Source organism: Mustela nigripes, chromosome 10 (genome assembly GCF_022355385.1).
Source record: "Mustela nigripes isolate SB6536 chromosome 10, MUSNIG.SB6536, whole genome shotgun sequence".
NCBI lineage: Eukaryota > Metazoa > Chordata > Mammalia > Carnivora > Mustelidae > Mustela > Mustela nigripes.
In genome coordinates, this window is record NC_081566.1 from 27,757,811 (window position 1) to 27,785,522 (window position 27,712).

The 27,712-nt window shown below is 35.6% G+C and overlaps 1 protein-coding gene across 4 annotated transcripts in view; it reads right to left on the reverse strand.

The window, feature by feature from the left end:
- The window catches only part of RABGAP1L (RAB GTPase activating protein 1 like), a 769,947-nt gene that overhangs the window by 616,143 nt on the left and 126,092 nt on the right, over nt 1-27,712 (reverse strand). For all 4 annotated transcript variants that reach the window (XM_059412860.1, XM_059412861.1, XM_059412863.1 and 1 more), the window contains exons 8-10: nt 26,185-26,251; nt 20,052-20,154; nt 17,237-17,403 (exon numbers count right to left, since the gene is read on the reverse strand). In XM_059412860.1, the coding sequence (XP_059268843.1) occupies nt 17,237-17,403; nt 20,052-20,154; nt 26,185-26,251 (337 nt within the window). The remainder of the gene's footprint in view (nt 1-17,236; nt 17,404-20,051; nt 20,155-26,184; nt 26,252-27,712) is intronic.

Below are 27,712 nucleotides of genomic sequence, written 5' to 3' on the forward strand. Positions count from 1 at the left end.
ATAGGCTAGTGCAAATGTCTACTATGGTATGGGGGAATTGTAGTTCAATTGGCCACCCGTGTGTGACCTAGCATGACTGTGCAGCTTTCTCTGTGTATTGCAATCTCATTGGCCACCTGTGTGTGGCCAGGCTCAACCACATGGCCTTTGCTCTATAAAAGTTAGTCTGTGAGGCAGGGAGGGGTCGTCCTTTCCGTAAGGGGCGGCCCTGACCGGTCTGTTTGACAGTCGGTTTGATTCTTGAGGCTTGGCACCAAACAAAGCTTTGCTTGACGTTTGCTTTTTATCAGTCTCGCTCCTTTGACCATGGACCCAACATTGGGGACCCAACAACTTTACATCCCAATAACACAGCTTGGACTTTTTGCCTGCCTGGTACCTGCAGGTGGTTGTTTCTTTGGCTATTTGGGGGAATGACTATCTCTTGTAAAAATAGTATATTTTATGTCCTATTTGAGGATTTCTCTTGTATCCATGAGGTTGTTTAACACTTCCAAAAATCTTTTTTGTTCGTCCCAGCCAAAACCTGAAAGATATTTTTAAAAGATTTACTAACTATAATCAGAAATTTGGACAAACTAGAAAGCTGTTATCTAGGGCTGGTAGAAATTTTTTTAGGCCTTCTCCCATAAGCTAAAGGGAGAAAAGGCATTCTCATGAATAGATGGGTCTGTTAGGCCTGTGATATCATTTAGGCAGCAATGAAATTCAGTGAGAAATTAGAAACAGCTGTGCTTAATTTACAAAACTAGCCTTTAGCGGACCAGAGGTGCAGTTCCAAAAACAATTCAAAGACCATCAATCCTTTTCATCAATCCCAAAACATCCCCTATTTATCTCAAAAGGCTTATAAATATTGTAAAAATTCTGACCTTAAAGAAATAAAAGTCTTCTAGAAAATGGTTACATCTTTTTCCTGTGCATTTAAAATGAAAATGTTTAATGTCTTCTCTGAGAACTCTTTATCTAGCCAATCTCTTTAAAATGCAAATTGCAGGGAGGTAATCCTTACCAAGGGAAAATAAGAAGGAAAGGCCATTTAAAACTTGACTTGCCAAGGACAAATATAAATCTTAAGTAGCTTCTCCACAAATATTAAAAGAAAGCTTTAGCCATCTATACCAATAACCTTAACCATCTACCGGAGAACCTCAAATCCAAATTTTATAACTAAAAGTTTATACTTAATGTCATCGAGCCCTCTTACTCCACCATAGGCCCAAACAGTTAAAACCAGAAACAGACAAGACTACTCAACAACTCAAGCTGTAACCAAAACCCACTGTATTTATTTCTTACTACACTTTTAGGTGGCACTGACAAAAAACATTTTGCAATGACTGGAACATTCCAACCACAAGAACAGAAAAGCCCTGATAGCAACCAAATGTCTAGAAGACCACACCCCACATGTCCCCTTGCCTGCCCAGGATCTTGAGCTGCATACATACAGACCCCCATCCATGATCACACACTCTCTGCCTGCTCTTTTGCCAGGCACCCCCCACCTCCATCCTCTTCCTATGAACTTCTATGTGTCCATCTTGTCAGTGGAGAGGTTGGTTATTAAGGCTTAAGCCTTCCATCCCCCTAGCTTCTGGAACCCAAAATAAATTTCTCTCTTTCTCTTCTCCAAACACTTGTCGCTTGAGTTACTGGCCTCTCTTGTGACAAGTTTGGGTTTGTTAAGCAACAGTGTTAGCAAACCCAGCCAGGTGCTATCCTACTGATTTGCCCAGCCTCCATGGGATTCCCTTGGACAACTGGCTGAGGCAGCATGCCAGAGCTCATCAGTTCATGCAGTGGACAATGTAGTGAGCTAAGCGCTGACCCACTGCCTTCCTGAGTCAGTGGCTGTGACAGAATCTTAGGTAACACTTATTTCATGGTAGTAATTTTAAAACAGAAGCTAATAAAGTCAGCATCTACCTGCATATTCACGTGTGTCTATGTATGTGTTCTATGTGTTTCTATCTCTGGTAGGAATTAATTTGTAAAACAGCTCTATTTAGTTGGTTCAAAGGCAAGCACTTATAAGACCTGGTTATTCTAAAATGCAAGAAGATAGAAGCTAACCCAAATGCTTTCCAAGTTCATATAATCTGGAAAAATACTTGATATAAAAGCTAGTTTGAAAAAGGGGACAGAAAATTTGAAGAAATAATAGCTAAAAACTTCCCAAGGAACCAGAAATCCAGAAACAGAAGGCACCAAAAGCCCCAAACAAAAGAAACCCAAGAAGATCACACCAGTAAACATAGTAATTAAAAAGGCAAAAATAAAGATAAAGAGAGATTTTTAGGGGCACCTGGATGGCTCAGTCAGCTGAGCACCCAGCTCATGCTTTCAGCTCAGGTCATGATCTCCTGGGTCATCAGGCTCCGTGCTCAGTGGGGCATTTGCTTGAGCTTTTCTCCCTCCTTCTCCTTTTGTCCCTCCCCCGTCACTCGCAAACATGCTCTCTCTCTTTAAAATAAATAAATTTTAAAAGAAAAAAAATTAAAATCTTTCTCTTATTTAACTTAGTGAAGCTCCCCTCTACTTGCTAGATGGAATGAAGCCTGATTTATGAATCATTTAATAAAGCTAACTACATCTTCAAATCTAATGGCCTGAATTTTGTTTTTTAACAACAGACAGGCTAAAATATATTCTGCACTCAATTTCTGTTCAATTACAAATATAGATTTATAAAAAAGTATTTATAAAAAAATACAGATTTATAAAATAAATCTATAAATAAATATATATAAATATAAATAAAATAAATATATTTTATAAAATATAAAATAAATCTATAAAAGATTTATAAAAATATAGATTTATAAATAGAATATAGATTTATTAAAAAAATCTTTAAAAAAAAACTAACATATTTCCTCAAAGGGACTTTTTTTAAGCACCACATTGTGTCATTACACTACTGCGGTCCCTCCCTTTGCTAAACCCCACAGCATTCTATATATTATTTTCATTCAGTATTTATCATATTCTTCTTTGTAAAATGGTGATTTTTATACATTTTTATACATTTCCTTACTAATAGAAGGTGACACAGAGAACCTTTGGGAATAAGGATTAGATTTTTAACTATCTTATCCTCACCGTGAATACTACCACAGAGATCATAAATTAACTTTGAATTAATGATAGCAGTCATGGAATTATTTGTGGTAAAATCCTTTTATGTAGCTCACTAATTCAAATGTCACAGAACTTTAGAGAAGGAAAAAACCTCAGTAATTGTATTAATCTACAGTCTTATTTTATAACTAGGAAACCAAGGCTTACAGAGATAAAAGGACATCTAATAGGATTTTTTAAAATTACCTATTGAAAAAAAAATTAAAAATAAAAAAAAATTACCTATTGAGAACAAGCGTCACCTGACATATTTATTTCATATACAAATTCAAAACATATACTTTTTAATGTATTAAATTCAAAATACATGATACACAGTACATATCATGACCTGAGCCAAAGGCATCGGCTTAACCCACTGAGCCACCCAGGCGCCCCCACAGTACATATCTATACAGAAGTTAAGTGATTCCTTCCAATCAGATGTAAAATTCAGTATGTCCTTTTAGGCCAGATGCTCCAATAACTAAATATTACTTATTTTTTTTTTATTATTATTAGAATTTTTTAAATCTTTATAATAAGCAACATTTTTTCAGAAAATCTGTTCATCATGGTAATCAGATATGTTAATATAACTTAAATTATCTAAACCTTGCTAATTCTACAACATATGCTTCCTATCTCAAGAAATGCCAATCTGCATTAAAATATTGGTATGCTGGCCTCAAAATGTTCTGGATTTCCTAAACTAATCTAAGGTAAATAACATTTCTTAAGATTATCTTTAAAATTAGTATTATATAAGCATTTCTTTCTTCATAACATTGTTTTTTATCTATAATTGCCTCAAACTGTTCTTCCTAGTTTATCACACACAGCTCCCAAATAAGCAAGAATTCAAGAACCACCCCCTATGCGTTTTCACTGTGCTGACTCAACTGACCTCTGGCGAACTGAATTCTGTTTTAGAATAACTTCATCTAATCATCAAATCTGCTCCTATTTTTTTTTTCTGACACTCCCTCTCCTTGTAGATGTCTAATTATGAAATAAAAGATCACTGAGTTCACTGAAGTAAACGTTGCATTTTTCCAAGCTCTTAATTCCATATGCTTTCTTTTTTTTATACCTAGAATAACTCTGCTGTTACCAATTTTTACTACATTTTGGCAAAAGCACAAAGTAGAAAACATTTTTGTGAAGAGCAACATAACTAAGAATGTTACATGGCATTATTGGAAACAAAAGCAGTTGTCTCTGTTCATAGGAAATAATTTCATTTCAAAATGATGAACAAGTAGTATTTTCTAAGTAATAATCACAGTTTCAAACATAAGAATATTCTCTGAACCTAAAGACAGTGCATCTAAATAAGTAAAATTTTATTGGTAAATATCAATTACATTGCTACTTCCCATCACATCCAAGTAGCTCTGTCACATTGCCCTTTAGGTGGTGATAAGCCTTTTGTTTGTTAAATTTTCAATGTACTCAAAGAACACAAATCTTTAGGTAGGAGTTATTTTTCACTCACAGGCCACTTGGTGGGAGTGCGTTGTTGAAGATTAGTTGACCACACAGTTGTGGGTCCAATTCTGGGTTCTTTATTATGTTCCACTGATATATGTATCTGTTTTTGCACTAGTACCATACCCTATTGATGCTTACAGCTTTGTGCTGTAACTTGAAAAGTGGAATCTTGATGCCTCCAGTTTTCCCCTTCTTTTTCAAGATTGCTCTGGCTATTTAGGGTCTTCAGTGATTCCATACAAATTTTAGGATGGATTGTTCTAGTTCTGTGAAAAATGCTGGTGATATTTTGATAGGATTGCATTAAATGTGTAGACCACAATAAAGCCAATTAGATCTTCAAATTTTACTCTACTGTTTTTGAACAAGTTATGAGTATCTCCAATATAAGTTTTATTTTGGGGTATTTTAAAACTGTCATTTAAAAAATTATTTTGAATTAACATGATAAGCACATAGAATCTGAAGCAACAGAATGTTCCAAAATTCTAATTTTGCTTTCTGCTGTTTTTAGAAGTCCTTCCATATGTTTAAAAAAAAAAAGAAGAAGAAGAAGAAGAAAAATATCAGGTGATGCATAATTTCCCTTTTAATTGAAATATAATTGGCATATAATGTTGTACAGGTATATGTGTTGATTTGATACATTTATACACTACAATATGATTACCATTGTAAAATCAGCTAACACCTCTATCTTGTCACATAGTTGTCACTTTTTCTGTGTGGCAAGAACAAAAGATTTAGTCTCTCAGCAACTTTAAAGTCTGTAATACAATACTGTTGATTATAATCAGTATGCTGTGCATTAGATCTCCAGGATTTTTTTTATCTACTACTTGCATTATGTACAAGTTTGTACATAATGCTTAACTATACCATCTCCGCCAAAAGAAACTAGTTTGCTTTGAAATTTATCTACGTCATTCTTCTAAATGTTGGCAATAATAATTGTTCAGTGCCCTGTATTTTGATGAGATGCTCACTCAGCAGTATCACTAGGTGTAGCTTTCAATCCAGGAAAAAGAGACTGGATTTTCTCAAAACTCTAATTTTAGGGGCACCTGGGTGGCTCAGTGGGTTAAGTGTCTGACTTCAGCTCAGGTCATGATCTTAGGGTCCTGGGATAAAGAAGATGTGAGATATATATATGATGGAATATTACTCAGTTTTATAACTTTTCTCCCAAGAACTCTATCTCAATCAAGAGGATCAACAACTACCCAGTCACTTAGAAGTAATCCTAACCTGGGTGGCTCAGTTGGTTAAGTGTCCAGCTCTTTTTTTTTTTTGAAGACTTTATTTATTTATTTGACAGAGAGATAGAGAGAGAAGGAACACAAGCAGGGGGAGTGGGAGAGGGTGAAGCAGGCTCTCTGCTGAGCAGAGAGCCCAATGCCAAGCCTGATCCCAGGACGTTGGGATCATAACCTGAGCTGAAGGCAGCTGCTTAACAACTGAGCCACCCAGGTGTCCAAGCATCCAGCTCTTGATTTTGGCTCAGGTCATGATCTTAGGGTGGCTAGACTGAGTCCCATATGGGGCCTCAAGCTCAGAATGGAGTCTGCTTGAGATTCTCTCTCCCTTTCCCAACTCACATACATGCTCACCTGCACTCTTTGTCTCAATAAATAAATAAAATCCTAAAAAAAGGAAAAAATCATAGCCTCCTTGTTTTCCCTCAATTCACCAAATGCTACCATCTTTACTCTATTGATGCCTCTCTAATTCCTCTGTTCAACAATCCTCACTTGACACTGCCTATCTTTAGGCCATCATAGCCTACTCACTTCATATCTACTGCCTCCAGTATCAACATCCTGTTCACTGTTGTCGGAGTGAACTCTCTCAACTACCAATCTACCGTCATTCACAGCTTTTAAAATCCTCCCAACCTGAGGAAAGTCTCTAAGTATCTAAGCAAGTATCTAATCACCTATTTAGAGTAAAGTGCACTGATGCTTCAGCAATATCTAATTTTCTACATCTCTTGAGCAGACCACCTTGCATCAGTTTTATGAATTTATGCAAATTATTTTCTCCAAATGAAATGCCCTTCTCTTTTTCTTTGTCATACTTCAAAAGCCTAACCTTTCCTACCCCAGTTATTCATTGTTTGATTGATTGATTCACTTACTTCAGGCTGATAGGACTCTGCGCAATGAGAATACAAAACAGAAGAAAGCAAGTAGTCAATTAGCATTAATAACAATAGTTAATATTTACTGAGTATTTGCCAGATGACAAGCACTATTCTAAAGGGCATTATGTGAACTGTTATTTATCTATCATAACAATTACGATACTGTGATATAATAAGACATATATTTCTTAATCCTGGCTCCTAAAAATGCTCCATGACTATAAAGGTGAAAGAAACATCTTTTGATATAATATTTGTTTTTTGTCATATACGAAGAGCCCAGATGTCCATCAACAAATGGATAAAGAAAATGTGGTGAGTGTGTGTATTTTATGTACAATATGGAATATTACTCAGCCATCAAAGAGAATGAATCTTGCCATTTGCAATGATGTGGATGGAACTAGAGGGTATTATGCTAAGTGAAATAAGTCAGAGAAAGACAAATGGCATATGATTTCACTGATGTGTGGAATTTAAGAAAAAAAAAACAGATGAATATAGGGGAAGGGAAGGAAAAAATAAAGTAAGATGAAAATTGAGAGGAAGGCGAAGCATAAGAGATGCTGAACTCTAGAAAACAAACTGAGAGTTGCTGGAGGGGAGGTGGGTGGGGGAAAGGATCACTGGGTAATGGGCATTAAGGAGGGCATGTGACATCATGAGCACTGGGTATTATATGCAACTGATGAATTACTAAATTCTACCTGTGAAACTAATAAAAAAATTTTTTTTTAAATATTTGGATTTTGGGGAGCCTGGGTGGCTCAGTGGGTTAAAGTCTCTACCTTCATGATCATGATCTCAGGGTCCTGGGATTAAGCCCCACATCGGGCTCTCTGATCCACGGAGAGCCTGTTTCCTCCTCTCTCTTTCTCTGCCTGCCTCTCTGCCTACTTGTGATCTCTGTCAAATAAATGAGTAAAATCTTTAAAAAAAAATTTTGGATTTTGTCCCATTTTCTGTAATAACTCCAGAGCAATAAAGGTAAAAGGAGCATCTTTTCCTAACATGTCCATTTCAACCACACTGGAATTTATGTTAATGAGGTGAGTTTTGGAAAACCCCTGAAGACTAGGGGGAAGAAAGGGCTGGATGTGATCAACAGTGGGATTAGACTTTCAAACTCACCCTCAGGAGAAAGGGGCTGATCAGTGATTTAATCACTAACGGTCAGTGATTTAATCAATCATGCCTATATAACAGAGCCTCCATAAAAACCCATAAATAAAAGGACTAGTTCAAAAAAAGGGATTGGTGAACACGTGGAAGTGCTGGGAGGATGGTGGGCTTGGAGAGGGCATGAAATCTCCACAATAAACAGTCCTTCCCCCATATCTTGCCCTATGCATCTCTTCCATCTGGCTGCTCCTGAGTTATAGTCTTTTTTTTTTTTTAAAGATTTTATTTATTTATTTGACAGAGAGAGAGCACAAGTAGACAGAGAGACAGGCAGAGAGAGAGAGAGAGGAAAGCAGGCTCTCCACTCAGCAGAGAGCCCAATGCGGGACTCGATCCCAGGACCCTGAGATTATGACCTGAGCCGAAGGCAGCGGCTTAACCCACTGAGCCACCCAGGCGCCCCCTGAGTTATAGTCTTTAATAATAAAACAATAATGTAAGTAAACTGTTTTCTTGAGTTCAGCAAGCCATTCTAGCAAATTATCAAATATGAGGAGAGGAGCTGTGGGAACCTCCAATTTAAAGCCACTTAGTCAAAAGTAAATGTGTCAAACTGGACTTAAAATTGGTGTCTGAAGTTGGGGGTAGAGGGACTGAGCCCTTAACCTGTGGGGTCTGTGCTAACTCCAGGTAGTGTCATAACTGAATTTTAGGACACCCAGTTGGTATCCACAGAGCTGGCTGATTGACTGATATGGGAAAACACCCACCCATTTGTTGTTACAAGTGGTGTGAATCATAGTTAAAGAAAACAAAGTTTTCTTTCAACAACTCTATAAGGTGGTATAATAAAACTCCACATTTCAGAGATAAGGAGTATCTTGCCTAAGGTTAAACATGCAGGAAATGGTAAACTGAGATACAACCCCAGGAAAACTAAGCTCAGTCGAACGTGTCATTGGTGAACATGACTTCTACACTTTGCATATACTTCTACAGTCGCATGTATTACCTAGTGATATAATATTTTTACAACTACATTCTTACTTCTTAAGGACAGAGAACATATGTTAATTCATTCACATATCCCCAACATCTAGCACAGTGCTTATCACATTTTGCAGTAAATAAATGTTTAATAAACTAAATTAAGCACTGAAAATCAGTTCTAAAATGAGTACTGGCATCTCAGAAAAACTATAAGATAAATTATACAGGTTTGGCCCTCTCTCCTGAATTTACTAACACTTGACACATCACTTGGGAATGCCCTCTTGACTTCTTAACCTAGTCCTCTAATAAAATCTAGCCTAAGGAAAGAGGGTTATTAAATTCATAAACAATGAATAAAATACGACTGGTAAAAGTTATTAAGGTCTATTTCCTGAGGATGCTGGCATTTTAACAGGTAGCAAATCTTTAAAGCAGTGGAATAGCATCAAATAGTAAGATACCAGATGTTCATTAGTATTAGAAAGGTTTTGGAGCAGGCGTTTTTTGGGCAACAGCTTCCAAATGATTCCATATAAGCAGTATGCTCTTTCCAGACCAGAATCATACATCACTTCATTTCAGCAGCTAAGAGCCTGTTTTCTTAGAGAGATAAAGTGCACTGCCCATGTTTCAAATGTTACAAATCTTTAGATCTTATTTCTAAACTCTTCACATATAATACTAATGTAATTAGTGATGTCAACGGCCAAAGACAATGCAAGTAAAGAAGACAAGTTGAAGTAAAATATAACAAAATGACGAGGACTCATAGAGAAAAGTTTTCACAGGAAAAAAAAAATTCCCAATTTTAGTGTGATGACTAGCATATTTCCCCTTTCTCATAAACATTTCACAAGGGTAAGTTTTAGGGCCAAACTTCTTAGGTTTAATTCCTCATCTACCAACTAATAACCTTCCTGTGCCTAAATGCTTATCTGAAAAATGATGACAATAATGGCACGTACACCACAATGGTGGTACCAAGGATGACACACGTTAACACTTTTAAAATGCTTACAACAGCATACTGCATGTAGTAATATAGTTGCTATCACCACTACTGCTTATAGTAATAGTCATGGAAGTAGTTGTTACTTTCAACAAGAATGGAGAAATCTCAATGAATATATGGATAACTGAGTAGACTTCACATAAAAATCCTTTCATAATCCTTAATATAATTGACATTTATAGAATACTCCACTCAGCAACTGCAGAATACACATTCCTTATAAGTACTCTTGGAACATTTACCAAGACGGACCATATACTAAGTCATAAAGTAAGGTTAAACAACTTAAAAGGATTCAAATGACACAGACTATGTTCTCTGATCAAAATGAAACAAAATTAGATTATCAGTAGCAGAAAGATACCTGGAAAAATCACAAATATTTGGAAATTAATCAATACACTTCTAAACAACCCATATCACAAAAGAAACAATACAGGATGTGGAAAATATTTCAAATCAAATGAACATCAAAATATCAAGTCTTACGGTTGCAGCTAAAGCAGTAGTAACAGGTAAAGTTATAACCTTAAAAATGAAAAGGCTGGGGCGCTTGGGTGGTTCAATGGGTTAAAGCCTCTGCCTTCAACTCAGGTCATAATCCCAGGACCCTGGGATCAAGCCCGACATTGGGCTCTCTGCTCAGTGGGAAGCCTACTTACCCCCTCTCTATCTGCTTCCCTCTCTGCCTGCTTGTGATCTGTCTGTCAAATAAATAAATACAATCTTAAAAAAAAAAATGAAAAGACATCAAAAAAATTTTTTTAATCAGGGATCTAATCTTTACATTAAGAACTAGAAAAAGAAAAAAAGTTAAATCCAAAGCAGGAGGGGAAAAAAAGAAATAACAAAGAAAACAAAAGGAATGAACAGAAAACAACTGGGAAAACAGTGAATCGAAAACTGATTTTTTGAGAGAAGAATGTCAATAAAATTAATAAACCTCCAGTTAGGCTAATTTTAAAAAGAAGAAAGAATATATAAACTACCAATGTCAGAAATAAAAGAAGGTCCTACAAATCCTAGAGACATTAAAAAGAAAATAAGACAATATTTTAAGCAATATTCTTGATTAAACTGAAAATTTCTTGGAGATACAAATCACCACAACTCAAAAAGAAATAAAATAATAATAAACAAAGTAACACAGGATCTACTAAAGAAATTAAACTGATAACTAAAAGCCTTCCCACAAAGTAAGCTATAGGCCCAAATGGTTTCACTGGTGAATTCTACCCAACATTTAAGGAAAAAATAGCATAATCTTAAATTCTTTAAGCAAATAGAAAATACAAATTCCAATGCATTTTGTGAGAACATTAAGCTACTACTAAAATCTGACCAAGACATTACAAGAAAACCACAGACCAATATTTCTCATTAAAATAGACATAAAAATCATTAACAAAGTATTACTAATTCAAATCTAGCTTATATATAAAAAGATTATCATGACTAATATATAAAATGAATACCATCATGGTATTAGGATAACTGGGGCTTATCCTGAAGAATGCAAAGTTAGCTTAACATTCAAAGAATCAGTGTCATTCAGCATAATAATGGAGGAAAAAAGGAACAACTTCAATATATGCACACAAAAAAATATTTCATAAAACCCAACACTCAGCAAAACAAGAAAAAGAAAATAAAGCATTCAGATTAGAAAGAAAGATATAAACTGTCTTCATACACTGAGGACATCATAGTGTATATGAAAAACACCCAGGGATTTATAAAAACTAATAAACAAACTTAGCAAGATTGCAGAAAGTAAGGTCAATATACAAAAAGCAAATGTTTATATTCTAGCAATGAACAATCAAATACTTAAAATTACAAAATGTATCTTTTAGTCACATAAAAATATTAAATACTTGGAGACAAATGTAACAAAATATGAATAAAACCCATATACTAAAAGTGGCATAACACTGCTGAGAGGAATTAAAGAAAAGCTATATAGCTTGTGATATGCCATGTCCATTGACTGGAAGGCTTGACAGTGGGTTTTAAGTTTTTACTTTTAATCACCTGGTGCATATTATGTCAACTGTACTCCTTAATACCCAAAATGTATTTCACCCATCCTCTCATTTACCTTCCCTCTTGAAACCATCAATTTGCTCTCCAGAATTAAGAGTATGTTTCTTGTTTGTCTCACTCCCTCTCTCCTTTCTCTTTGTTCATTTGTTATGTTTCTTAAATTCCACATATAAGTGAAATCATATGGTATTTGTCTTTGACTTGTTTCACTTAGCATCATACTGTCTAGCTTCATCCATGTTGTTGCAAATGGCAAGATTTCATTCTATTCTATGGTTGAATAATATTCTACTGTATATATACCACCTCTTCTTTACCCGTTCCTTAGTTGATGGAAACTTGGGGCTGCTTCCACATTTTGGCTACTGCAAATAATCCTGCTGAAAACATAGGGGTGCCTGCATTCCCTCGAATTACTGTTTTTGTATTCTTTGGGTAAATACCCACTAGTGTGATTGCTGGATCATAGGGCAGTTCTATTTTTAACTTTTTGAAAAACCTCAATACCAGTTTGGATTCCTACCAACAGAAGAAGGAACCCTGTTACCTCCTTCTTCACATCCTTGTCAACAAATGTTTCCTATGTTGTTGGCTTTAGCCATTCCGACAGGTGTACAGTGACATCTCATTGTAGTATGGACTTGCATTTCACGGATGATAAATGAGGATGAGCATCTTTTATGTGTATGTTGACCATCTGTATGTCTTCTCTGGAAAAATGTTTGTATCCTCTGCACATTTTTAATTAAATTGGATTACTGGGGGGTGCTGACTTGTATCAGTTCTTTATATATTTTGGATACTAACCCCTTTGCAAGTAACTTCTTTCATTCCATAGGCTGCCTTTTAGTTTCACTGTTTCCTTTATATTTTGATGCAGTCTCAATAATTTATTTTTGCTTGAGTTTCCCTTGACTCAGGAATCTATCTAGAAAAAAGTTGCTACAGTCAATGTCAGAGACATTACTGCTTGTGTTCTCCTCTAGGATTTTTATTGTTTGACTTCTCACATTTAGGTCTTTAATCTATTTTGAATTTATTTTTTCTGTATGGTGTGAGAAAGTGGTCCAGTTTCACTCTTTTGCATATTGCTGTCCCAGTTTTCTCAACATTGTTTGTTGAAAAGATGGTCTTTTTCCCACTGGATATTCTTTCTGCTTTGTCAAAGATTAACTGACCTGTAATCATGGGTCTATTTCTGGGCTCTCTATTCTGATTCATTGACGTATGTTTGTTTTTGTGCTAGTACCATACTCCCTTGATCACTACAGTTTTGTAATAAAACTTGAAGTCTAGAATTTGATGTGTCCAGCTTCATTTTTCATTTTTTTTTAAAGATTTTATTTATTTATTTGAGAGAGAGAGAGAGTATGAGAAGGGGGAGGGTCAGAGGAAGAAGCAGACTCCCTGCCAAGCAGGGAGCCCGATGCAGGACTCGATCCCGGGACTCCAGGATCATGACCTGAGCCGAAGGCAGTCGCCCAACCAACTGAGCCACCCAGGCGCCCTCATTTTTCATTTTTAAGACTGATTTGCCTATTTGGGGATTTTTTTGTGTGTGTGTGGTTCCATACAAATTTTAGGATTGTTTATTCTAATTCAGTGAAAATGCTGGTGGTATTTTTGATAGGGATTGCATTATATATGTAGACTGCTTGGACAGTACAGACATTTTAACAATATCTGTTCTTCTGATCCCTACACATGAAATGTCTTTCCTTTTCTTTGTGTCATCTTCTGTTTTTGCCATCAGTGGTTTATAGTTTGCAGAGTATAGGACTTTCACCTCTTTGGTTAGGTTTACGGCTAAGTAACCTTTTGTTTTCGGTGCAATTTGTAAATGGGATTGTTTTCTTCATTTCTCTTTCTGCTGCTTTATTATTGGTATATAGAAAGGCAAGAGATTTCTGTACACTGGTTTTGTTTCCTGTGACTTTACCAAATTTATCAGTTTTAGCAGCTTTTGGTGGAGTCTTTCATATTTTCTATATAGAATATCATGTCATATATAAATAGTGAAAATTTTACTTCTTTCTTACTGATTTGGATGTCTTTTCTTTCTCTTGTCTGATTGCTGTGACTAGAACTTCCAATACAATGTTGAATAAAAGTGGTGAGAGTGAACATCCTTGTCTTATTGCTGACCTTAAGGGAATGACTTTTGGTTTTTTCCCCACTAAGGATATTAGCTGTAGGCTTTGCATATATGGGAAAGGCTCAATGCTGTTAATATAGCAAGTCTTTCCAAAGTGATATATAGATAGAAGGCAATCCCAATCAAAATTGGGATTGTTTTCTACAAATTGACAAATTATTTCTAAAATTCTGAAGAGAATACAAAAAATATGAGAGACAAAAAAAAACTTTTGAAAAACTTCAGAAATCTTAGAACATCAGACTTTAAAAATTACTAAAAAGTTATAGTGGTCCATACTGTGGTATTGGTCTAAAAACAGACCTAAAGAGCAATGGGATAGAATACAGCAAATCCCATCTGGTTGGTTATTATGCCCCAGGAATCTGACCTAATCCGTTTGAGTAGAGAACTGGTTCTGGGGTTATTCAGCAAGTGCAGTCACCCAGAATCATTTACGTTAGGAATGGCCTGGTCCCAGAGATTCCAAGGTAACCTTGAACTGCATTAGATGCTCATGTAACTCCTTCTTTCTACCAAGGTTGTCTAGTCTAGACTAACATCTCCAAATTATTATCAACAGCCACAAAACAACCTAGTCTCTGAAATATTGAAAGAAAACTAGCTTAGCCCTCCTGCAGCATAGCATGACTTTCAGTAAGAAGTTACAGTTTCCATTCTTGCAATAATTATCCATATAAATTTTAATAATTCATTTAACTCTATAGATTTCAATTATTTTCCTCCTTTTCATTATTTCTGCTCAGGGCAGGTACGCCTTCAGTCTCCACAACTTTCCACTCTTCTTCTTGAACACAGATTATACCACTAAAGTTAGAAACCACCTTCTTCGTATTTGATATTCACTTAAATCAGTCTCACAGTGCACTTGTCATGAGCTCCAGATGTTGTAAGCAAGTGCTGAATCACTGCACTGTACACCTGAAACTAGTATCACACTGTACATTAACTAACAGGAACTTAAATAACAACTTAAAACCATACCTGCATGGTAATGATATATAATTATCCATTTTATAAATCACTGAATCTTGTGTGCAAATATTTTGTTTAGGAATTTACATCTGAGTGCATGTGAGAGAGTTTACTGTGGTTTTTCCATTTTGTAGTTTCTCTGTCAGGTTTTCACGTCAATTTATTTTCTGGCCTGATAAAATGTGGTCAGGGAGTATTCCTTCCTTCTCTATTCTCAGGGGAAGCCTGTGTAGCTTGGTATGTGCATGTGTGTGTGCGTGTGTGTTTACATGTTTGTGTCTGTATTTCGTAAGTGTGTAGGTGTTTGAAGGCATTCAGACTGAGTTCACTTTGTAGGAAAAATTTTAATTGCATATTCAACATGTTTTATACATATGGCAATTCAGATTTTCTATTTATCCCTACGTCCATCATTTAGATAAATTGTATTTTTGAGGATTTTGTCCATTTCATCTACATTTTCTAATATTGTGGCATAAAATTGTTCACAATAAAAAATTAACATAAAAAATACATCTGTCTCACATTTAGTAGAGCTGAATATTATACGTAAATCTTATTTAATCTTCTTAATCACATGAAATGACCTTGGGCGGTATTTTTAATATTTTACTACCTGCTACTCAGTCACTCAACATCAGTAGTTTTTAAAATATGAAAATACATTTAATTATAAAAATCTACTGTAATACATATATTCTTGAAATGTATATAAATACATAAATCTTAGTACTCTTGTTTACCTTGCCATAAATGTGTGTGTGGATAGATATATAGATATAGTATACAGATATATAGATATGGGAAGATATATAGATAGATAGATATGGGAAGAAGCTAACTTTTTATCAGGTCTCAAGAAGGAAGAATTCACATCATAATTTATTAACGGTCACTGGGAAGAATGATGACCACTTTCTATACAGAGCCTTTATTTGCTCTCACACAACTCTGAATAATCCTTCAGTTCAAAATGAAAAGTGAATTCTTTGATAGAACAATTAAGCTACCAAAAAAGCAAAGAAAAGAAAGGAGGGAGAAAGGAAAATATTCCATAATAAAATATGCAAAGATACTTAAGAGGCTAATATTTTGAATGCTGTTCATATATTCTTCCTTAGAATATGCTACAAAAAAAAGAAATAATCCAAATAGCAATAAAAGTTATATCAAACCATCACTCTGATAATTTTATGAAAGCCAAAAAACACAGTAATTCAAAATATGTAGTATATGAAGCCTAACTGAGCAATGACTTTTTTTTTAATATGAAAATGGGTAAGCAGCTTCTTTATCTGTTCACTGTGCTGATACTTGCTTTTACCACATTACATTTCACATATTGCAGTCTATCCACCAGCAAGCATGACTAAATTTGGGAAATGGCAGTACTAAATAGTATATAAAGGATTTCCATTACTCAAATAGAGCATTTTACCCTCATTTCAGAAAACAGACCCTATTACGATCCAAATTATTTTTCACTAGTATCGTCTTCCTTCACTACAAAACAAAAATTATGTATTTTTACCTACTAACATTGCCTAATTTGGGGATGTCAGAGAAACTCCACTTTTGTTAATTAAGTATTAAAATACTTTTATGATCTTACTGATAAGTCACATAATGTATTCATATAATATCTTGGTAGAAATAACTATGAAAATTAATCCCAGGTGTTACTTGGAAATTTTTTTCATTATAACTTCATAAAGATATGCTATTTCTGTGCCCTGTCTTTTTGGTTCTAAATAAATATATATAAAAGGATGTTGTTTCATACATATAAATCAGTATTTCTCTTAAGTATGTGGATACTTCACAGATATATAGTACAAGTTTCTAGTGAAAAGAGTACGTACTTATTAAACAGAGCTGGGTTTTTTTTAATTTACATGACCTAGATGTAGATTTTTCAAATATTCTATTGGTTGACTCTATCACTTGATTATTTGATAAGTTTTTGTCACTTTTTATCACTACTTAAGAAATTATCTTGGTGTTAAAAAAGAATAGAAAATGTGTTATGGTGGGTACTGTGAAATGTGTAACCTGATGATTCACAGACCTTTACCCCTGGGGCTAATAATACATTATATATTAATAAAAATAATTTTTTAAAAATAGAAAATATATATATAGGTTATTACAAGTAAAGAAAAAAAGACCCTACCTGTTTCAACCTCATGAAGAAAGTCTCCGTGAAAGTCTTCCTGCTGAAATACCAAAACCGCTCATTCGCAGGGTACACACGTACTACTGTCTCCAGAAGGAAGCGCACAGGTTCCACGACCTCTGTGACGACCATATCCACTGCCACCGTCATGTACACTCGCTTATCTGTGGCAGAAATTTACTGTATGTCATGCTGGCTTTGTTGTTAAGTTTTCCCAAGAAGGTTCTTTCCAATCAGATTGTCACTTTCTGTGTTTAATTGTAAATGTTATATTATAGCTTTGATTAAATAGATGACCACATTCTCCAAGTATGTTTCTCAATACTCATGACCCTATCTAAATCAATGGTCAAAATCACCTCTGAAAACTTAATTTTCCTTCCCCGGATCAGGTTCTTAATATAAAAATTAGGTAAAATAGTCAGAATATCTTTTAAACTAAAACTATCTTTCCAATTTCCCAGAATGCCTCTAGAAATTTATAGGATTTGTCCTTTTATCTTATAAAAAGGGATAGAAGAAATTATTCACTTTGGTGAGTTGCATGGAAAGAACTGTCAAATGAGAAGAGACTCTCAACCTTCACTATATTGTTTGTATTGGAACAGGCTATTTAATGAATATTTAAATGTTGTGTGATTTAAGGGAAGTCCCTGGAGATCCGTCGGAATCCTCGTTCTCCCCTCAACACATGCTCAAGAAAGTCACTAAGGCTCTGATGAAATAGTTCTGTACAGTTACAGATCCGTATCAGAGCCTGGCAAGTAGTTTTAGGCATGAGTATAGTGCTATCAGTCAAAATTTCAGTTATTATTTAAAGTGTTTACTTGGCCACAGCCTTCCTTTAATAAGAATCTAGAATCTTCTGGGCTAGTGTCTATTGGTTTTCTTTAGTTTCAACATGATAGGTTGAAATATGGGTTTTATTTTATTTACCCTGCTTGAGATTCAGTGGGCAGGGGAGTGGTTCTTTTTTTTTCTTTCTTTTTTTTTTTTTTTTTCTTAAGTAGGCTCCATGTCCAAAATGGGGCTTGAACTCTTGACCCTGAGAATAAGAGTCTCACCCTCTGACTGAGCCATCCAGGCACCCCTCATTGGGTTTTTCAGTCTCTGGTTTGGCTAATCAATATCGTTATTTCTTTGTTACTTTTGAAATATTTTTTTAAAATATTTTATTTATTTATTTGACAGAGAGAGAGAGAGATCACAAGTAGGGAGAGAGGCAGTTGGGGGGGGGGGGAAGCAGCTGAAGGCAGAAGCTTAACCCACTGAGTCACCCAGGTGCCCCACTTCTGAAGTATTTTTAAAATTCACTTTGTCCAGCATTTTTAGTTCTCAGTTAAAGTTCAAATAAGCCCATCATTAGAAGAAACCTTCAACAATGTTTTTTTTAAAAAAAAATACAACATTTATACACATCAACTGTACTTCTATTAATATCAAATTCAACAAAAAATGATTACATTCTTTTTAAATAAATTCTACCTGCCAATTCAAGAGAAACAAGGATTCTCTAGACATTGTACTTGCCCTGGCAGGCCTTAAAAGTCCAAGGGGAGTACGTCAAAGTTTAAGAGACAATAACACAAAACATAAAACAGAATACACAACTTGGCAATTTAGTAAAAAGATCCAAGACATTTCATCTCTAGAACTTCAACTTCCTCTGTAAAAAATCAAACTCTGATTCATAAATCCTCTGAGTAATTTATAATCTCAAGGATATCATTTGGAAATTTTAGAAATCAGGTATTTTTTCTGCCTTATGAAATAATTTTACATTTAAAATATATTATGTTGGGGCGCCTTGGTGGCTCAGTTGTTAAGCATCTGCCTTTGGCTCAGGTCATGATCCCAGGGCCCGGGATCGAGTCCCACGTTGGGCTCCCTGCTCAGCGGAGAGCCTGGTTCTCCCTCTCCCTCTCCCACTGCTTGTGTTTCCTCTCTTGCTGTGTGTCTCTGTCAAGTAAATAAAATCTTTTTTAAAATAAAATAAAGTACATTATCTTTCGAGTAAGAATATTTTTTAAGACTTACTTATTTGAGAGAGAGAGCACACACATGCATGTGCACACACGAGGGGGAGGAGAGGCAAAGGGAGAAAATCCGAAGCAAGCTTCCCCTGAGATTGGAGCCCCACACAGGTTTGATCTCATAACCCAGGAGATCATGACCTCAAAAGAACCAAGAGCTGACCACCCAGGCACCCCAAGAATATTATTTTAATATAATATTATAGAAAGTTTATTTTAATAGAGGAAATAAAGTTTAAAGTACATAATCCCTTAATAGAAGACCAAACAGGAGCACCTGGGTGGGACAGTTGTTTGTGTCTGTCATTGCCCTCAAATAATTCTATGATAACATATGAAACACAAACACCAAATACTTTCTACGTAATCTAATAAAACTAATTCACATACCTTTGAGGTAGATTCGTTTGAATAGTGGACGTTTTCCCCATAAATGCATAAAGTATTAAAAAACTTTAAAATCTAGGGGCGCCTGGGTGGCTCAGTGGGTTAAAGCCTTTGCCTTCGGGCAAAGGGTCCTGGGATCAAGCCCCACATCGGCTCTCTGCTCGGCGGGGACCCTGCTTCCCTTCCTCTCTCTCTGCCTGCCCCTCTGCCTACTTGTGATCTCTGTCTGTCAAATAAATAAAATCTCTCAAGAAAAAAAAAAAACTTTAAAATCTAAATGAGAATAACTTCACTTTAAATAAGCACTAGAATTTCAAAAAATGCAGCGAAACAACATTGACCATAACATAAAATTTAAAGCAAGTAATAATGAATCCTCTGAGAAAATTTACCTTTTGGGGTTTCTTCATTAAGTGCCAGAAATATTGGTATATTGGGGTTCCACATGCCAGTAATAACGTAAGCCCTCCCATCATAGCTCTTGCCCATGGATTCCTGGAAAAGTTCAGAGAGAAATCACTGAGAATATAAATATCAAGAAAATCAACATTTTAAGTTATATCTTACTTTAAGCAATCAAATTTATTAAAATTTGGACTTACAATCAAATGGGATTTTGGGGGGTAAAATTTTTGTCACCCTATGAAATTAAATTTTCTTACAGCTTTCCTCAGAGTTTCTATTTAGATGCCATACCTCTTGGCTAAAAGAAGGTACACCTTTATATGCTGACTCACAAAAGCAAATTGGTATGAAGTTATATTTAGGTTTATCTTAGGATGCTTGTCAAAATTTCACATATTTAAAGCATATGAGTATGTCTAGTTTCTATTACAACTATAGAATAGATCTCACTGAAGATATTTTAACTGAACTAATAGCTAATCAAAGGAAAAGCAGTTAGTATTTTACTGCCATTTTAATTTATAATATATTCTTAAAATATTCATTTATTTTATCACAACACCTCTCAAATTTGAAACTTTTCGATCATCTATGTATGTGTACACTTTCTTACGATCAGTAATCAATGCTAGGAGACTAATAAAGGTTTGTAGTCAACACCCAAGTTGACCGTCTCCCTTTGACCTTTTTACTTGCTCCCCCCCCTTCCCTTCTGTCCTCCCCTTCTTCATCTCCTCCACCCCTTAAGGTGTCCACCAGCGCACTCCTGACTCTGCTGAAGCAGCCAGCAGCTCCCACAGTGAAAGCAGGATCCCATACAGCTATGTGTATGTATTGCTGAGGGGGCAGGGGGCAGTTAGAGGTGTTCCCATGGGAGAACAGCACACAGCATACAAGCATGCGCACATGCAAGAGAGTGCTGTCTACAGTACTTTAAATTCTCTGTAGCCATTTCCTCATATTATGAAAAGAGTGATGAAAGGGTCAGACGAAAACAAAGAGAAAGCTTTTTTTTTCAATTTTACCCCCACACAGATGCTAGTGATTACAATGTCTATTTTCCTAGTGTATTGGTGGTCAGCTTGAGTGTAGGAACCCTGAGTTCTGGAGATAAAGTACACTCAAGGCCGTGGAAAGGACACTCACAGAGCACCTTCACCACATTCATATATTCATCTTCATTCTCGGTCTCCATCTGTCTCTCCACGCCTTCCTCTCTCCCTCCCTCCCTATGCTTAATCCTCTCTACCTATCTCTTAATCCTCTCTACCTATCTAGACCCCCATTCAGATCGAGAATCTGGCCTCCCAAAAAGCCCAATCCATTTCTGGAAAAGAGCTGTGCTGTGCTTGAGTCCAAAAAGATAGCTAGCCCAATCAAAATATTTCTTCCAATCGACAAATACAAAGCAAAATGGGCAGTTAGCAGTGGAGCTGTAAGATTTTAAGAAATCAGGCCCTGACAGGTCACACATCAAATGAAGTGACAAGGTAACAGAAATTGTAAAGTAGGAAACACTATATAAAAAGCAGCAGAGTACTAGGAAACTGCTAATTGGTAAGAGAGAAATGGAGAAAACAAAAAATTCATTAAAAATAATCCTGGAGTCCAGATACAAAGGCACATACTGGGAGGCAGGAAGAAGGGAGGAAGAGTGAGGAACAAAGAGAGAAGAGCAGAGATGGGCAGGGAGGGAGAGAGGAGGAAAGGTAGGAAAAGGCGAAAGGAGAAAGGGAAGGTGAAGGAAGGAAAGAGAGAGATGGGGAAGGAGGTACAGAAAGAGGGGGGCAGAGCACCAGAGGCAGGAGCAGGGGTGGAAAAAGAGCAGGAGCCCAACCTATAAAGAGACTCAAAGAAAGATTAAGCCTCTGCGGGGAGGTGAGGCAGACAGAAGAGTCTAGATAGCAGGGTTCCATACGATTTCATGAAGATCAATAACCTCTCCTGTCTCTAAGGTGCTCTAAGTGCATCTTTGTCCCTTGTAACCATAAGAGCCTAATTCAACAACCATAGCTTTATGTCTTTGTAGTCCTCACACCACCACAATAACACTGTCTTACACTTCAAAAGCCCTCAATACAAGTTTCTCCTCATCAAGTATGGCACTTTTGTTTCTGAACTAGACATTTCCATTATACAGACTGGCTTGCTCCCAATCTCTTATAAAGATACTTCTTGGGGCTCCTGGGTGGCTCAGTCAGTTGAGTGTCTGACTCTCTTGGGGTCTGTGGGATCAAGCCCCAAGTCAGGCTCATACTCAGAGGAGAGCCTGCTTGAGGATTTCTCTCCCTCTGCCTCTGTCCCTCCCCTGCTCACTCTACCTTTAACTCTCTCTCTAAAATAAATACATCTTTAAAAAGAGAGAGAGAGAGATACTTCTTCAATTATCTTTGCTGAAGAGTTCCTCCTGACTCCTCTGCGCCTACCACAAGCAGGGCTGACAAAATCAGGAACAGCAGGTAAGGGACATCTGGACAACAAGTCTCTGTTCAAACTAGGCCAGGATGGAACCACTAGATGCCCTCCTCTTAGGAAAATAAATTAGGAAATACAGACAGAATGTGGCAGTTTGCAGTGGGAACATGGGCAGAAAAGCCATGAGGGAGAGGCCAGGGAATCACAGAGTAAGCCACAGATGAACTATTGTCAAGTAATGAGCAAGCTTAAGCTATGAGGTCAAGTAGGCAGATGGTGGGGTAAAGCAGACACATGGTGCTGAAAAGACATAACACAGAGAAAAAGTAAAAAAAAAAAGTAAGTTCAGGCTAATCCACCCATTCTTTAAGCAAATGCAAGTTTACTCTAAGTTGTGGTCTTTGTCTGTAAGTATCCAGCAGAGAAAACAAAACTAAATAATCCTGACTCTAGAGAACTAACAAGCTAATGTTTTCCAAAAACCAGTTGGTGACCCATTTGTGGATCCTAAAATCAACTTAGTACATTATGACAAGACTTTTTAATTAAGTAGAAGAAAAAAATAGCAGAGTTCCTTACACGTGTAAGGGGTAAGAACTGTTTCATGAAAATCTTATTGCTTTTTACACATACAGATTATGAGCTTACTGGATTACAGTGTAATCGTGTATATTTAACTGTGAGACCAGCTACTAGTCTAGTGTCAATAAATGGATAATTGTAAAGATCCACAAACTATCTGAGGCGTTTCTAGGACTTTTAAATTGCATTCCAGTTCCAAGAAACCTGCCTCTACTGAGTTTTCAGCTCTTGGTACCTTGCTGTTAGGCTTTCTCTAGTTTCATATAGGGAAGCAAACTTTGCCACACAAAATCTGTCTCTTTGGCATGTGGGTTATTTTTACGCTGCTTATTTAAAAAAAAAAAAAATGCTGAGGAAGAACCTTTTATCTCCCCCTTAGGGTCACCCTAGATAACTACAGTATAAAATAAAGTAGGTGAGGTAGTCAGGGAGAAAATGGGCAGTCTGTTTGTTAAAATTCCTATGTCCTATTGTTTCTGAGTGGTCTCACAAACACGTTTGCCAAACATTTACTTTTTTCATTTTCTTTGAATTATCTTCCTTCCCTCGAAGTCCTCAACTTCTAACCCTTCTCCTTAGCTTAGAATGGCATATAAGCCTCGTTGTCTGACTGCCTACAGGCATCATATTCTTATGGAGCACCCATACATATGTAATTAAATTCAGTTCTCTCCTGCTAATCTGTCTCTTGTCAATTTAATTCCTAGACCAGCCAAAAGAACCTTGAAGGGTAAAGGAAAATCTTTCCTCACCAACAGTATTGAAAATATTCTCACTACTAGAAGAAAACTGAATCTCTTATTTGTATCTCCCAAAACCCAATTTTATTTATAGAAGACTTTGTTTATATACTGTATATAATACTGTGTATATTTTGTTTATATACTCTCTCTCTCTCTCTCTCTCTATATATATATATATATATATGAGTAATCTAGTTGTTTGACTAGAAAATTAGTTTCACTTATAAATTGGACTTTCTCTTTCATGTAGATCTTATACTAAATTAAATGTATAAATTTATAAAAGGTCTCAATTCGGGGTGCCTGGGTGGCCCAGTGGGTTAAAGCTTCTGTCTTCAGCTCAGGTCATGGTCCTGGGGTCCTGGGATTGAGCCCCAACATCGGACTCTCTGCTCAGCGGGGAGCCTGCGTCTTCCTCTCTCTCTCTCTGCCTGCCTCCCTGCCTACTTGAGATCTCTGTCAAATAAATAAATACAATCTTTTTTAAAAAGTCTCAATTCATGTTACTAGAAAATATTCAAAGGGAAGAAAAGTCAGCATTGTTTAAAAATTATTCAAGATAAACAGAAAAGTCTCACAAATTCTAAAATTAAACATAATTGCAGGATTTTCCAAAATTTATCAGAATCAAGTGTAAGAAAGCGAAATTTGTCTTCTAAGTATTCACATATTTGAATGAGTCAGAAGAATATCTTGCTCTAGAGGACTGAACTAAAACTAATTAGGCAAAGATATAAGGAATATGATTTCAGATGATTATAAGGAAATAACTTTGTAGTAACCAGAATTGTCCCATAGTCTTCATTATAAGTAATAAGTTCCTTTTTATGAAATGTAGTCTAGCCAAAGCTCAATAACCATGTATTAAAGATAGCACAAAGATCAATAACAAATCACAATTCTTGATAATTGCAGAAACAAACCCTCCCACTTCTACCAACTATTTGTTGAACAGAAGCTTCAGTGCTGACCAGCCCTTTGATTTCAATATGGACTCTTCAAAGAGGAGAACTGCTCTTCAAGTAAGACACTCAAGAACAAGGGGCCTCAGAAGTTCATGCCAATCTGTAACTCTATAATCTGCATTCAGGTTTTATTTTAAAAAAATCTCTGCCATGGTTTCACCTTAATCTTTTAAACTCTGAAAAACTCTAAGACCTAGGAACCTGTGTTATTAACTACCTCCTCATGGAATTTTCAGGACTCCAAAATGCTATGGCTTGCCTTAGGTAAAACCACCTGTATTACTGATATGTTGTAAAGAGGGATGGAAGAGAGGTGGCCCAATAGCTAATTCGTTTCACATTCAGTGTAACTTTTCGTGAAATGCTTCCTCTAGATCTCTGTGGCTCATTGTATCAACGCTAGGAGAGCACTTAACCCACTGCCATAGTTACATACTTAAGAGATCTGTTTTTTTTATCAAAAAATCTATAAACCCACAGATGCTAAGAGCTATGTTTTACCATATCTGTAAACCCAGCACTCCCCACAATGCCTGGCTCACAGTTATGTGCTTATGGCTGAATAAACCATTTTCCAGTAGCACCACTAGAAAATCAATGTGACATCAGCATGATATAACCTGAAGAAAAAGTTGATAGAATTGGTGCTATTTAATTGACATTTTCAACACTCAACTGAAAAGATTAAAAATGTAGGGCTTGCTGTCACTAAATATAAAAATCCCAGTTAAGTCACTTTATATTTTACTATTTCATAGTTACTTGAAACTCTAAAATGACCTTCCTACAACATTTCTAAATCACAAAGTAAATATATTCATTAAGTGCAATATAGAAGGTATTTCTGTTTAAAAGTTAAGATAGTTTGCTATTTTTACATAAAATAACCAACTCTCAAATACATATTAACCTTTAAGAAAATTATTTAAATAAATACCACTCCTACAGTAAATATACTTTGCTAAGGACAGGTAATAAAGGAGCATAAATTCAGAAAGAGAAATGTTTTAAAGAAAACAAAAGCATTCATTACAGTACTCAAATTAATAACAGTGCATTAAAATAAATGAAAGGCACCGTATTCACTCTGGATGTGCCTGTTATAATCATGTACTTGTTATTTTTGGCTCAAAGAAAAGACATCTTCCTAAGAACCCAGAGAGATGAATAAATGGACATTGCCACAACACTGTCCTTTAATTTGCTTTCAATTTGCATATGAGTTTTTGGTAACAATTTTTCTAAATATCTCCCTCATAAGTAACTTTAAGTTTGGGTTTCCAAAATTATTACTACCATACAGATGAAAGTTAGAAACAATTTGACAATATGACAAATTTTAAAATAGAAAATACTTCTAAAATATAAATTAACTATCATCTATACTTGGTTAATGTGCTTAAGGTTATCATTACCATATCCAGTAAATGCATGTCACTGTTCTTCACGTTTCGACCTGGGCTTAATAACATTCCAAAACATCTGAAAACATTGGGGGGAAAAAAAGGACAAATAAGGTATCAAGAATATACAGAAGCCCAGTGAGCAAAAAGCCTTTTTATGATAACTATACAATCTGACCTCTGTACTTACAAATAACTTTGGTTTTTTAAAAGAAACACCACAAAAAATAATTAAGATACATAATAAAACAGCATAGAAATAAGTTATTTAAATTCCCAAATCTTTATTTCTGCATGTAAAAGATTACCAATGATCAAAAACTATAATAAAAATGGCCACAAACTACTGACTGAAACAAAATACAGTAGTAAAATATGAACTTGTTTCTAGATAGAAATGAAGCTTTATTTGCCTTAGAGTTATTTCAAACCTATAAGCCAAAATCAACTAACCCAATTAAATAGTAAAGGAGATTTAAAAAAATAACAAAACTGTGCTCACTCTTTGTATCAAGCCAGATTAACAGAAACAATTACCCTGGCCCTCAACACTCATTTTTCACTGAGTAGCCTGTTAATATTTATTATACCCTAACTTTGAAAAAAAAGTTATATGAAACTCATTACTAAATGTGCCATTATATTAGTGAAGATATTATCCAACATACTATACATAGGAATAACTACTTACTTTGTTCTGTGCTTCCTGATGCTACAGAAGCTTTAGGAATCCCATCGACTACATTCCTTATGACTTTATTTGTGAAGGATTTTCGTAAGGTTTAAATTCAGCTAAATCCAATATTTTTATATGTGTTAGATTATTATTAATTCTGCTTTTTAGTAAGAAAAGCAGAATCTAGAGAAACCCAACAACTTACTCAAATTCTCTTGCCTCTTAAATAACTCTTGTAAATCTAGAGACAATCTGATCTGACCTCTGTATCCCTCTGCCAACAACGCATACCCTCACTTACTAGAGTGTTTTTACTGTAGTTTTCCAACATTTAAAAGTATGCTATGGAATATTTCACACAGCAGTAGAGAATGTAAATAAGTAAATTCTGTTAATATTTTTTAAATTTCAAAATACTGACAACTGACATGTGACTACATAATCTGATCCTTGTTATTTTCCAAAGGTTTACTTTTTTAGTAGTACATCTTGTTCTTCCATGAACAAGGTAAGACCTATCCCAATATGAGTCTAGTAAGTGGTAAAGCAATATATACTTCCTGTTAGTATTTGAGGATACTCAAACGCACGAGGATCTCTTTTGGCATCCAAATACAAGAGAGTAGATGAAAAGATAAGGTCACCGAGATCTGAAGATAACTTTCCAAACATATTACTATACCACTGAACAAAATGTAATATATACTGCCATACACTATTATCTATACGCTGCTATAATCTCCCAATGAACTCCTATAATAAACACCGCAAATTAAGTGTTAATTATGCAATTCATTGTACTCTCTCTTCTATCATTGCCTTAAATACTTGCTAAGCAAGAATAAAAAGTGAGGGGCACCTGGG